Genomic DNA, 12,388 nt, shown 5'->3' on the forward strand with positions numbered 1-12,388 from the left:
AATGATCCATATTCGTGTTTATACGTGCATTTGAGAACATTAAGTTCAATACATGATGGCGCTCAAGATAAACAATAATTGAACGACCTATATCAATTGAGACTATATTCTATAAGTTTCGACGCACAATTTTTCTTTCAAACGAATTCTTCTTTTCAAATAATATACGAAATTTATCAAAATGTGATTTATCTCCGTTTTATATAACACGCCTACGATGTTAATACATTTTAGTTTATTCTTGAACGTCCGAAATATATGTTCCACTCGTTAGTTACTTCTTTGACACATGAAATATTTGTAAAATTTGGTTTTAATTAAAATAATTAATAGTAAAATAAATTTCTGAATATTTCGTATTCACACAAAAACTTTTCCTGAAACGTGATTGGCAAAGAGAAAGATTTGTTTAAGTCTACTTTTATGCTCATATAGGATAATCGGGGCTGGACCTACAGTTTAGAGTGTGATTCGAGCCTCTGTGAAATGTATATCTACCGGCAAATGAAACCATGACACCCTGTAAAACTACAGTATTAAGCATGTATACATGCATATATAGTGAAATATATTTGGGACATTACATTTCAATGTGCACCTGAATCTCAATTTTTAAAATTGAAATGCTGTACCTTTATTCTATCTTGTGAGTCAACCAGCTAGACATGTCATTAGGATAAAAGTTCAAGTATTAAACATAAGTACGTTAGAAGGTTGAATGTATTTTATGTATTGTTCGTTTATTTTAACTTTTTGATTTACTTTTGTTTTGTATTATGTCACCCGTTACACCAAAAAACAATTGATTTCTCCTTTAACTGTTACGTTTCCATTTCAACTCCACTAAAATATTCAAAGGTTAATAACTTTCTCTCCTTGTCTTAAATAATTTATTATTCATCATTTGACAATTCACAGAAATTAAAATAAATTTATTATCAAGTAAAGAGGCAGTGCTGTCCCACCCGTGACACAAGATTATTCACTTACCGTTACAAATCAGGGAAAGTTTTTTAAAGGTAGTTATATCTAATCAGCAGTGTTTAGTTTCATAATTCATTGCACAGAAACTGTAACAAAAATGTTGCTTAACTAACAGTAGAATAGTTACTTTCGTGTCCAAAATGTAGTCTGGCGTCCCACCCGTGACAATAGAATGTCCCATAAACTCATACTTCTAAATAGATACACATATATACAGTATTAGACATATCATTGGACTCATTAGTTGCAAAAATCAAAGACAGATAAACTCACTTTATGTAGAGAAATTTGACAGATTTAATGTTTTGTGATACACACTGCAAGTACTGTCAGGTCAGTTCTTCGTATGACCACCTTTAGCATTCACCGTTGGCTCTTTTTGAGCCCATTTTAATCATTGTTTCTAAACTTCAAACCACGTGGTTTATGAAATTACGCGTTGCTCCGAAGATAAAAGCAAAGAACACCCTTATAACAACCAGAATTAATATTATCTCCTTTGTTATAACTAGAGCCCGGAAGTTTGGCAAAATGCCTCTTTTCATCTACTGCATATATTGATAAACTTTTTCCGGATATACGTTTTTTATATTGTTTCGAATGTTTTAGAAGTCTTTTCATTTTGCCTATTTTGCCTATTTTGCCTATTTGGGACCCCACTGCCTATTTTTAATTATAATGCATTTTTTTGCCTTTTTCAATGAAATTTAACAATTTCTTTTAAAAAAATGTGTAGGATAAATTATTTTTCTCCCAAAAAATGTTGTTGGCATTTATTTTTCTTCCATTTATTATGTGAATAATTTTCGCCTTATTAAAGTAATATTGAACTCAGGTATGTTTCAACATTGCTGAAGGAGAAAAGTGTGAGAAAAAAGTATTTCATGCTGATTTAGGATATTGCCTTTCCGTTAACATTTCTTTGTGCATGATTGACTGATGAATACCTGTTGCAGAACACCTGCACAATCACGTCATCACGTCCAGCGTCCGTGTCAGGAGGTTATTTACAAGAAACAGCACTAATGCCCAAGGGCCTTTGCATGGATTCCAAAATCAAGTTCTCTATCTTTAGTTTAGTTCTGAACTTTGGAGGGAAAGGATCGTGTAGTTGTCATCATGCCGAAATTTAGTGTGCCATTAAGTGGTAAGTTACATGGTTACGTGCGTGAATTTGGTGAAAGCACATTTTCGACAGACGGTACTATTCTTCTCTGCAAGGTATGTGAAAAAACAATCAACCATGAGAAAAAATACTTTATATCTCAGCATGTGTCAACAGCAAAACATATTACTGCAGCTGCTAAAATGATCGGACAGAAGAAGATATCCCTAATTTCAACAGTGGGCACTTAATCCAACAGGCAATCTCAGTTTTCTCTTGAACTGTGCAAAGCTTTCATCGAAGCAGGAATACCTTTCTGGAAAGTGGAAAACAAGTCACTGAGGAAATTCCTGGAGAAATACACTAAAGAAACGGTGCCGTCGGAATATACGCTGCGGAAAACATATTTAAGCGTCTGCTACGAAGAAGCTCTGAAAAGAATTCGTGCTGAAGTTGGTGGAAAAAAGATCAATAGATGAAACTACTGACGCTATAGGACGCTACATAGCCAACGTCATCATAGGAACTATGGAACCAACATGCAGAGAATCCTCGTCATTTCTTCTCACATCAGAACAACTAGAGAGAGCCAATGGTTCGTCAATAGCTCAGTTATTCTCAAATTGCCTACTTCTGCTCTGGCCAGATGGTGTACATCATGATGACGTGTTACTTTTTATCAGTGATGCAGCTCCCTATATGAAGAAGGCTGCCATAGCATTGAAAATTCTCTTCCCGAACATGCTTCATATCACATGTGTAGCCCACGCAATGCACAGAATCGCCGAAGAAGTTAGGGTGTTGCACCCAGAAGTGGACAGGTTGATTTCGGACACAAAGAAGATATTTCTGAAATCTCCCTCTCGAACCCGAAAATTTCAGGAAGTTGCGCCTGAACTTAGTTTACCTCCGCAACCAGTCTTGACGAGATGGGGAATCTGGATATCAGCAGCTATATATTATGCTAACAACCTTGAAAAAATCAGTGAGGTGATCGATGCTCTTCCAGAAAATGAAGCGGCTTCGATTCGTGAAGTGAAAAAACTCCTGTGCTATTCAGAACTGAAGAATGAACTGTCGTTTATTTTTGCACATTATGGTGCATTGCCAGAGACAATTACAAAGCTAGAAAATAGAGGTGAGACTCTTATAGCATCCATGAAAATCTTCGAGGAATCTATGCAGCAGATGATGGAAGTGCCAGGAGAAAAGGGGTCAGCTGTTGCTGAAAAGTGCAAACGGATAGTGAGTGCAAATGAGGATCTGAAACAATTGAAAACAATTTGTGATATTCTAAAAGGTGAAAATGCTGTTACCGAAATGAGTCCAGCTACATTAGCTTATTTTATGTATGCTCCAATAACTTCTGTCGAAGTAGAAAGATCATTTTCTATTATGAAAATCATTCTATCCGACAGACGACTAACAATGAATGTTGAGAACTTAAAAAAACACCTTGTAGTTATGTGCAATCAAGACGGAGAAAATTGAAATGCTCATCCCAATGTAGATTTTAACATTTTGCCAGAGATTATAGATAAAAGTAAGTGACTTCCAAATGTGCCTTTTTTTGTTTATTTTCCCTTTTTTTCATTTTTACTGCCTATTTTCCACATTATAAATGCCTTTTTGCCTGACTATTTTAACGAAAATAAATGCCTGAACTTCCGGGCTGAAGTTATAACGAAAAAATAGCATAAATAACACGGTAAACAATGTAGCTACGTATCCTGCTGCCATCTATTCTTGGGACACAGTAAAAGAAAGGATTGTGGTAAACAAGATTATATCGAAGCAGACAAATAGTTTAATCCCATAAAAATGTATAACAATCGTCAAATATATTTAGCTAGAACACTTTCAAAACAAGGAAATATGCTGCTTCTTTTTTACGATGAATCCAATAATTTGGAAAATACTGTGTATATCGTAATAATATTCCTACAACTGAAAAAATATTAATTGTATCTCCATCTCTCTTTTCAAGCTTGTTACAACGGACCAAACAGCATAGACTGTCAACAAGGCAACGACACGTCAGGGTACCTCGTCTACTGGAACCAAACGTGCTATTCAGTGAATGATCTCTGTTCAACAATGAGTTTCGTAGGTCAGAATTCAACACACTGTATCAACCCCAGGAATGGAAAATCGCTCTCGTTGTTTAAGTTGGTTAATGGCACACTACCAAGCGTGGACTACTTCGAGTAAGTAGAAAACATCAATCTTTTATTTTCTTCAAGTACTAGTAACTATGAAAACTGGTACATTCGTCGCTCTGTGATTGTGCATCACCCTCTCTGGTTGCAAATTTTTGGCCCTTGAGGATATTACACACCCACCCACACACATATATGTATATTCACAGTTTCAATCAAAGAATGATAGTAGGGTTCCCGACAAAAGTCTATATATATGTATGTATTTATTTATCTATCTATCTATATAATATATATATATATATATATATATATATATATATATATATATATATATACATACATACAATACTCATGTAATAAATAGATGCTGCGAAAGAAGTTGCTGAAATTGTTCTCCCGACTGGAACTTTTTCAAACACCAAACTATTTCAAATGCGTACACACACTTTCACTGGAGTATATGCAAAAGGGAAGAAAGATGACGGGACTGCAGCCCCTCCAGAAATGTTGAGGACAATCAAAAGGTTCAACTGAAAGCATTGAAGCAGTGGCGGCGATTAGGGGGGCAGTTGCCCCGACTTTACGCCACTTTTGCCCCTGTACTATGCTAAACCTTATCTACAAAGGGAAATAAATTGTCTTTGCCCCACGCCTCAGTTTAGGCACCTTGCCCCCCCCCCCCCCCCCCCGGTTTTGGAACCCAATCGCCGCCACTGCATTAAAGTATTCTGGAAAAAACAAAGTGGTAACAGAAAAAAACCATTAAGTCAACCACCGATTATAATTTTTGTCCTTAAACAACTTTTAACCGGTGGTATCGGTATCGGAAAGTAACCGTTAGATTTTCTTTTGCCGATACCAGCCGATAATTTTCCGGCATTTTAGTATTTTTTTGGTTTCAACAAAAATGCACCGCGGCACTTTCACGGAGTTTAATTATCCTGGAAATTATTCAAAATTCCAAGTTGCAGCTAGTTTTGTACCAATATTGTGTGAAAAATGTATATTTATGATTACGTAAGAGGTATTTTAATATTCTGATATAATTCTTGCAGGTTTTAAAGCATAACTATAATAAATTGATGCAATTGGAAGCAGTTACTTACACACTAATATTAGTCAATGTTTTACGGTTTTCAAGCATCGGTGTGGATATCTGCTCAAAGTGGTATCAACTCAGCCTTAATAATTATGAAATATTTCATTGTATATTCTGGCCTTTCCTCAAAGAATTCCACCCCCTCCGAAATAAAATTCTGCGTACACCAGTGCACACTTTATACGAGGGCGTGCTGAAAAGTAATGCTTTCTATCTTTTTGTGACGGTGTAAATACATTTTGGATTTTGAGCAACCATGCATTGTACTCTTCAGATTTTCTCCCTTCTCCATGCCAAGTTTCAGACTTCTATCACCAGGGGTTGCTGAACTAGAGCGAGGAAAATGACATAGCCATACTATGTCGGTGCACCTGAAACTGCAGAGTACAATGCATGGTTGCTGAAAATCCAAAATGTATTGACACCGTCACAAGAAAATAGGAGCCATTACTTTCAGCACGTCCTCCTGCGTGTATGTGTGTGTGTGTATACTCGTATATATATATATTGATGAGCTATAATGCTACATCATGGTGACTCTTCGATCCCTGGTGTTAATCCGAGTCATACTTCAATGTATATATACATATACATTATATATATATATATATATATATATATATATATATATATATACACACACACCTTATGTCTATCTGCATACAGTGGAACCCCGATTTTACGTTACCGGATTTAACATTTTCCTACATCTTAACTTTTTCATACTGGTCCCCTGCAGAAATCGAGGTTCCACTGTATACATATAAGCATGCATATATACATACATATAAACATACATATTAAATTAATAAAAATATAAAGATTTCAAAATCTTGGCTACCATTGCATTGAAGAAATTTTAAGTCATCTTTAAATATATCCAACTTCAAACTTCGTTAACGACAGTGTATGCCTTGCATTGAAACTCAAGAATAATTGGCAATATCGCATGTTCTTATACGTGTCTATGAAACTAGGGAATAGTAACGGTTATTTTAAATTGGTATTAATTGCTTGTTCAGCATCATTGTGTGTACTCAGTAGAAGCTGATTACTAACATAATTTTCGTGTCATAGCGAGTATGTTCTAGGATTGGAAGAAACTTCGTGGGAGTCTTTCGGGCAGCTTCGGTGGCAGATTGTGCTTTGTCTGCTCCTGGCGTGGGTTCTCGTCGCTATGTGCGTCATCAACGGAGTGAACTCCATCGGCAAAGCCGCCTACTTTAATGTAATTTTCCCTTACATCGCCATGACAGTTATATTAGTAGAAGGTAGGTTTCATGTTCTGACTATCCTTTGTTAGTCATTTATATGACTGATCCAAGAGACATAGCGGTAAATACTTTTAGAATCAGTGTTTGGGAGAAACAGTTAAATCTTTCGAGTAAGTTGCTTGTTGAAATGAGTAACTAACTCTAACTCGGTTAATTTTCCAGGTAAGGGTGACAAAATTAATAGTTATTTTTCTATATATTTTAACAGTAATGAACAAAAGAATGGAAACAAGAATGATAATTTTCATGTATATACATTTTCTTATTATCAAATGTTTTGTCATGTAATTCTTTCAAGTATAAAAATTCATTTTGAACTTTTACCTCTGTATTTTCAAATTTAAACATATAAGATTTATTAAAATTTAATAAGGGAAAAGTGGAAAGAGAAGTAGGAAGGTAGAGAGAGAGAGAGAGAGAGAGAGAAAGAAAGAAAATGAAATGGAGGATAGCATGTATAAAGAGAGTACAGAAGGAAACTGGGAAAGAAAGTGAGAGAGAGAGAGAGAAAGAAAGAAAATGAAATGGAGGATAGCATGTATAAAGAGAGTACAGAAGGAAACTGGGAAAGAAAGTGAGAGAGAGATAGAGAAAAGGAAAAAGATGAGGAAATAGAAAGGAAATAGGGAGAAGAGAGGTTGTAGGCAGAAAGGGAGAAACAAAGGAAACGAGAGATCGAAAAATAGAAAGAGAAGAATATATAAATAAGGAAAGAGAGAAATGTAGAGAAAACAGAAAGAAAATTCACAGAGAGAGAGAGAGAGAGAGAGAGAGAGAGAGAGAGAGAGAGAGATAATATTAGTATCCATGACTACCACACAAAGACCATCCGAAAATACTTCGTCTGCTCTCTTTCGAGTCCACCCGAATGACGACACTTGTGTGTCACACACACACACATACACACAGAGACTTTGATGATGTATTATCTACTCGGTGGAGGACGTTCCTCCAGGATTCATAATTATATTTATGTAAAGGAGTTAATTTCGTTATATACATTAAAATAGTTCACTGTACCAGATAATATTGTAATAAAATTTAAAGTAATAGTGTACTGCATATTCGAAATTTAGAACTCTTGTGAAACTTTTCTGCTTATGTAATATAATAACAAAGTACAAAGTAATTTATCTGTAATTAGAATTTCATTTATTACCCCCACATTTCGATTTTTTAAAGGTTTGACCCTGTCTGGTTCGAAGGAGGGAATTTTGTATTACATAAAGCCCAAATGGAGTTCTCTAACCAATACATCCGTGTGGGCAGACGCTGCCTCTCAGGTGTTCTTTTCTCTAGGCGTGTCCTGCGGTCCTCTCATCACTATGTCCAGCTACAATGCCTTCAACAACAACTCTCACAGGTAAATAACAAGCAGAACATATGTTTCCTTTATGTGTTATTGGTTAGAACGCAATGGCGAATTCAGTGCGGGAAGAACCGAAAAATGTTCTTATTCCTCGGTTTCTGTCCATTCTTTTTCATAATTTTATTTACTCGTTAGTTTATCACTCCGTTTTTCTCTTACCTATTCAATTTACTTCAATTATGATTTAAAAAAAATAACGAGTAAATAGGAAAAATGAAAATGTATTAAAAATCTAGTAGAAAAAGATGGAAAGGGTAAAGGAAAGATTTGAGAAAATATAAGAAAATCAGTAAATGTTTAATGAAAAGATCTTTGTGTGGAAAGAAAAATTGGAAAATGAGGTAAATTTTGCACTAGACGATATTCAGCAAACAAGTTTACAGCTGTCCGTTTTGGATATAAACTGTGAGTTCTGGCTTCCTCAGATGGTTGTCCTTTCAATTTTCAGCAATACAATGGAAGGAAGAAAGGTATGATGATGCATGAGGCACAAAGATTCTGTTGGAATTTATTCAGTACATCGAGAAACCTAAATCACAGATAAGGGTATACATACCCTAACTGTGCCTAAATATTGTTTAGGTTTCACAAACCTATACACCTAACCTTCAACGAGAGCCATAAATGTCACAAACTCTTCTTCGATAACTTCTTCATATCACCTGAGCTTTTTGAAGTCAAAAAGTTTCGGAATAAAATCAGATACAATTGTTTGGAGAGTTTCATTTACTTGAAATGAAAGAAATGAAGAAAGATAAAAACAACCATCTTTTATGTGTATACAACCAGAGATATTTGCATCACAAAGTGGCACAATAATCATGTAGTAGTGTGCGTTGCATCAACTTATGAGTCGATATCCACCAGCGTAAAGCCGGCTTTAGACGAAAGCATTTCCTTTAACATTTTTGCTTCCAAAATTCTTATAGCAGATAGTACCTTACACGAAAGCATTTTATGGAACATTTCGGTTATCTGTTTCAATTACAATGTACAATACATACAGAACGAAAGGCACGTCGAGTTACACCGCCAATGCTGTGTGCACGGTGTTTACAATTGAAAAAGCTAAAATATTCTTCCATACATGCACAGTAAACGTTGTAAAGTATGTATTTAATCAGCGCCATTCTTCTTTACCTAAAACCATTTAATACGAAGCGATATTCCTCTCGGTTGAATAGTTATCGTAGTTTAAAAGTGTGAAGTGATATGTTGTTTACATCTCACGCGACCGCCATTACATTTGCACTCGTGACCATGAGTTCGCTTCTGATTGGTTATGCTACGGAAATAGGACCGATTCTATCCTTGAGAAATGCCATGAAATATGCCATGGCATCTGAAATGCCATGAGGTTTCTCACTTTACACGGTAGCTTTTTGGTCATGGCATAAATGTTAAGAAAATTGCTAAGGAAAATGCTTTCGTCTTTCAACCGTTTTTTTTTTTTTTTTGTTACTTACTTGTTTTCTGATTTTACTTCTGCTTTGAATATAGTACCCTGCTTCGGCTTGCGAGCTCTGGGTTTATGGTACCAGACCGACCAGTCACTCGTAAGTCTTAAGTTAGCTAATTTGTGAAACAAGAAATAAACCACTGATATCTAATTTTACCTTGTATTGGAAAAAATACACCTTAAAATCCAATAGTCACTACATTTTACAAAACCGTGATATCAACTTTTCTTCTAATGCTGTTCTTGTGCCAGAGAATGTGATGATGGATTAAAAAATATATTTTAGCGACGCTCGTATCAAGTTTTATCAATCGCGGGTAACTCGCAACGCGAAGTCCGACGGCACTACTCCTAACCGAGGAAATCTTTCCGCGCCGAGAAAGTTAATGTTACTCCTTTTCTGTTACCAACCGCACTGTTCTCGTTCATTTTGCACCACTCACCCCATTGCAACTCTAAGGCTGTGATTGGTCTTTGCATAATCACACTATGCAATGTTATGCCAATAGCATTCAAGCTCTTAACTGCCTAGCGACAGCTTCTATTGCGCCACTATGCAAAACACGTTCACTGTAATCCAACACTCTTCCTACGCACTATTCCTGTTCATTCAAATCACCCTTTCGTCCTACGTGTGCGTTATTTTACGTGACCCAAAGTAATCGGTCACAATCTGCCCCTCCCTGGGCAAAAATAAAAATTTCGAGTCAAATGAGGAATTTTTATTTCTGTAGGTTGGTCCTAAATGATCAGTTCTATTTACTTTGGTCACAACTTCCTCGGTTGGTCATTTACTTTTTGAACACTCCTCGTATAATCACTACACACGCATCATCATTCCCTATCACCACATTGTGTTGGCAAAATTTATATTTAAATTTGACATTTATTTTATACAGCACAAAATATAAAAGCACCAGGTGGTTATAATTAAAGTGACGGTGTTCAGAGTGGTACAGCACGGGCTGTAATGAGAGTAGCAGTCTGAAACTTCGTAGATATGCTAATGAAGCAATGCGCTCGCGAATTATGAAAAAAAAAAAAAAAAAATAGTTCCAATTCTCGCCACCAGGGTAAAAAACGGCGCTGTAAGCAGTCAAAACGTGGAATTTTCCATAACTCTGACGTCAAAGTCGGTGACATTGCCTAACCATTGTGTGAGCTCCCTGGTTGTTGGTGACGCTTGTTGCTTTTTCCTTTAGTAATGTTCATGTAATTCGAATAAGGAAATTGTAGCGATATTTTATTACAAAGAGTATTGTTTTCTGCGATTTATAGTGTTTTTCCTGTAACTATACCAAGTTTTGACTGCTTACAGCGCCATTTTTTACCCTGGTGGCGAGAATTGGAACTTTTTTTTCATAATTCGCGAGCGCATTGCTTCATTAGCATATCTACGAAGTTTCAGACTTCTACTCTCATTACAGCCCGTGCTGTACCACTCTGAACACCGTCACTTTAATTATAACCACCTGATACAAGAGATAATACAATACTAGGTAAATCCCTTATTTTCCACCATCCTTTATCCTTTGAAGTAGTACACTGTTTACCTAACAATAATTAATACATAATAACATATCAAGTTCTTATGAAACACATTTCTCTAAATACACCAATAATATAACAAATACATAGGAACCTATATTCCAATTTTTATCTAAAATATAAAATTATCTTTTTTTTTTTACATACAACAACTCTACAACACCCTTCCTTTTATTACACTTAAAAAAACCTAACATTCTTATCCTAAAAATTAAACTTTAAACATGTATCATTTATACAAGCAACTACACTACACTTTTCTTTTCTAATCAACTAATTACTAAATATTCTTCGAATTCTCATTGAAAGCTCTAAAACTTAGTACCTTCTAAATCCAAATTAAAAGTATTTTTTCGGTTTTCAAAACCTAGCCTATTACATTGTAACATTCAATTTTTTACAGTACTCAATTTTCTTTTCCCTTGAACATCTCCGTAACTTAAGGTTTTCGACATGTTGGTCACTTACCAACTCCTCAGTATCACAATCCAATAGATCAAAAACTCCATTTCTAGTTTGTTTCATACAATAATAAGGCCCTCTAAACAAGTCAAAATATTTAGCAATCTTTTTATCAATTAATGAACTATTCTTATGAGTCTTCAAAAATACTAAATCACCTTCTACAATTTCAGTTCTACCTACTTCTTTTTCAGCATGTTTATCTACAAATTTCTGTCTTTTTTCACAAGTTTTGACTTTCACCATTTTTAGTTTATTACTCCAGTTGACATTAATTTCATTTTCGATTTTAAATGTAACTTTCAAATTTCCATCGATCTGTTCATTCAAATGTACTGAGACAGGAGCTTCTCCTAAAGTTTCATTTATGGAATAATTCAATAAGTTAACAATTGTACTAACATACAACGGCCAATCTTTATGCATGTCTTCACAATATACTCTCATGAGTCGGTTAATCTCCTGGTGAGCACGTTCTACTAAATTGGTTTTAGGATGATAACTGCTACAGTAATATATCTCAACACCAAACTCTTTCATTTTCTGTTTGAACTGTTTACTAATAAAACAAGACCCTCTATCGCAAATCAATCTTTTCGGTATGCCCAAATGAACAAAGTAACAATTAACCAGCTTATCCAGAACTTTTTCTGTAGTAGCGTTTGGTATAGCGTAAGCAACTAAATACCTAGAAACCCATCCAAAACTGTTAACAAAAATTTATCTCTACGCGGCCCAGTAGGCAACTGGCCTTGCAAATCTACAAATACTTGCTCCCTTACGGTATTAATGACATGCATATCCAATTTGGCTTTAACAGGGTGTTTATCTGGTTTAGTTTTAGCACAGATAACACAGTCATTTATCCAATTTCTCACATCCTTTCTCATCCTTCTCCAAACAAATGATTTTATCAGTCTATTTAC

At 35.3% G+C, this 12,388-nt stretch overlaps 1 protein-coding gene across 2 annotated transcripts in view; it reads left to right on the top strand.

Annotated features, from left to right (window-relative positions):
* The window catches only part of LOC145987779 (sodium-dependent proline transporter-like), a 106,833-nt gene that overhangs the window by 63,403 nt on the left and 31,042 nt on the right, over positions 1 to 12,388 (top strand). For both annotated transcript variants that reach the window (XM_083122465.1, XM_083122466.1), the window contains exons 5-7: positions 4,077 to 4,296; positions 6,428 to 6,621; positions 7,807 to 7,987. In XM_083122465.1, the coding sequence (XP_082978591.1) occupies positions 4,077 to 4,296; positions 6,428 to 6,621; positions 7,807 to 7,987 (595 nt within the window). The remainder of the gene's footprint in view (positions 1 to 4,076; positions 4,297 to 6,427; positions 6,622 to 7,806; positions 7,988 to 12,388) is intronic.

The sequence above is a fragment of the Lepisma saccharinum genome, chromosome 5, assembly GCF_977018435.1.
Source record: "Lepisma saccharinum chromosome 5, izLepSacc3.1, whole genome shotgun sequence".
NCBI lineage: Eukaryota > Metazoa > Arthropoda > Insecta > Zygentoma > Lepismatidae > Lepisma > Lepisma saccharinum.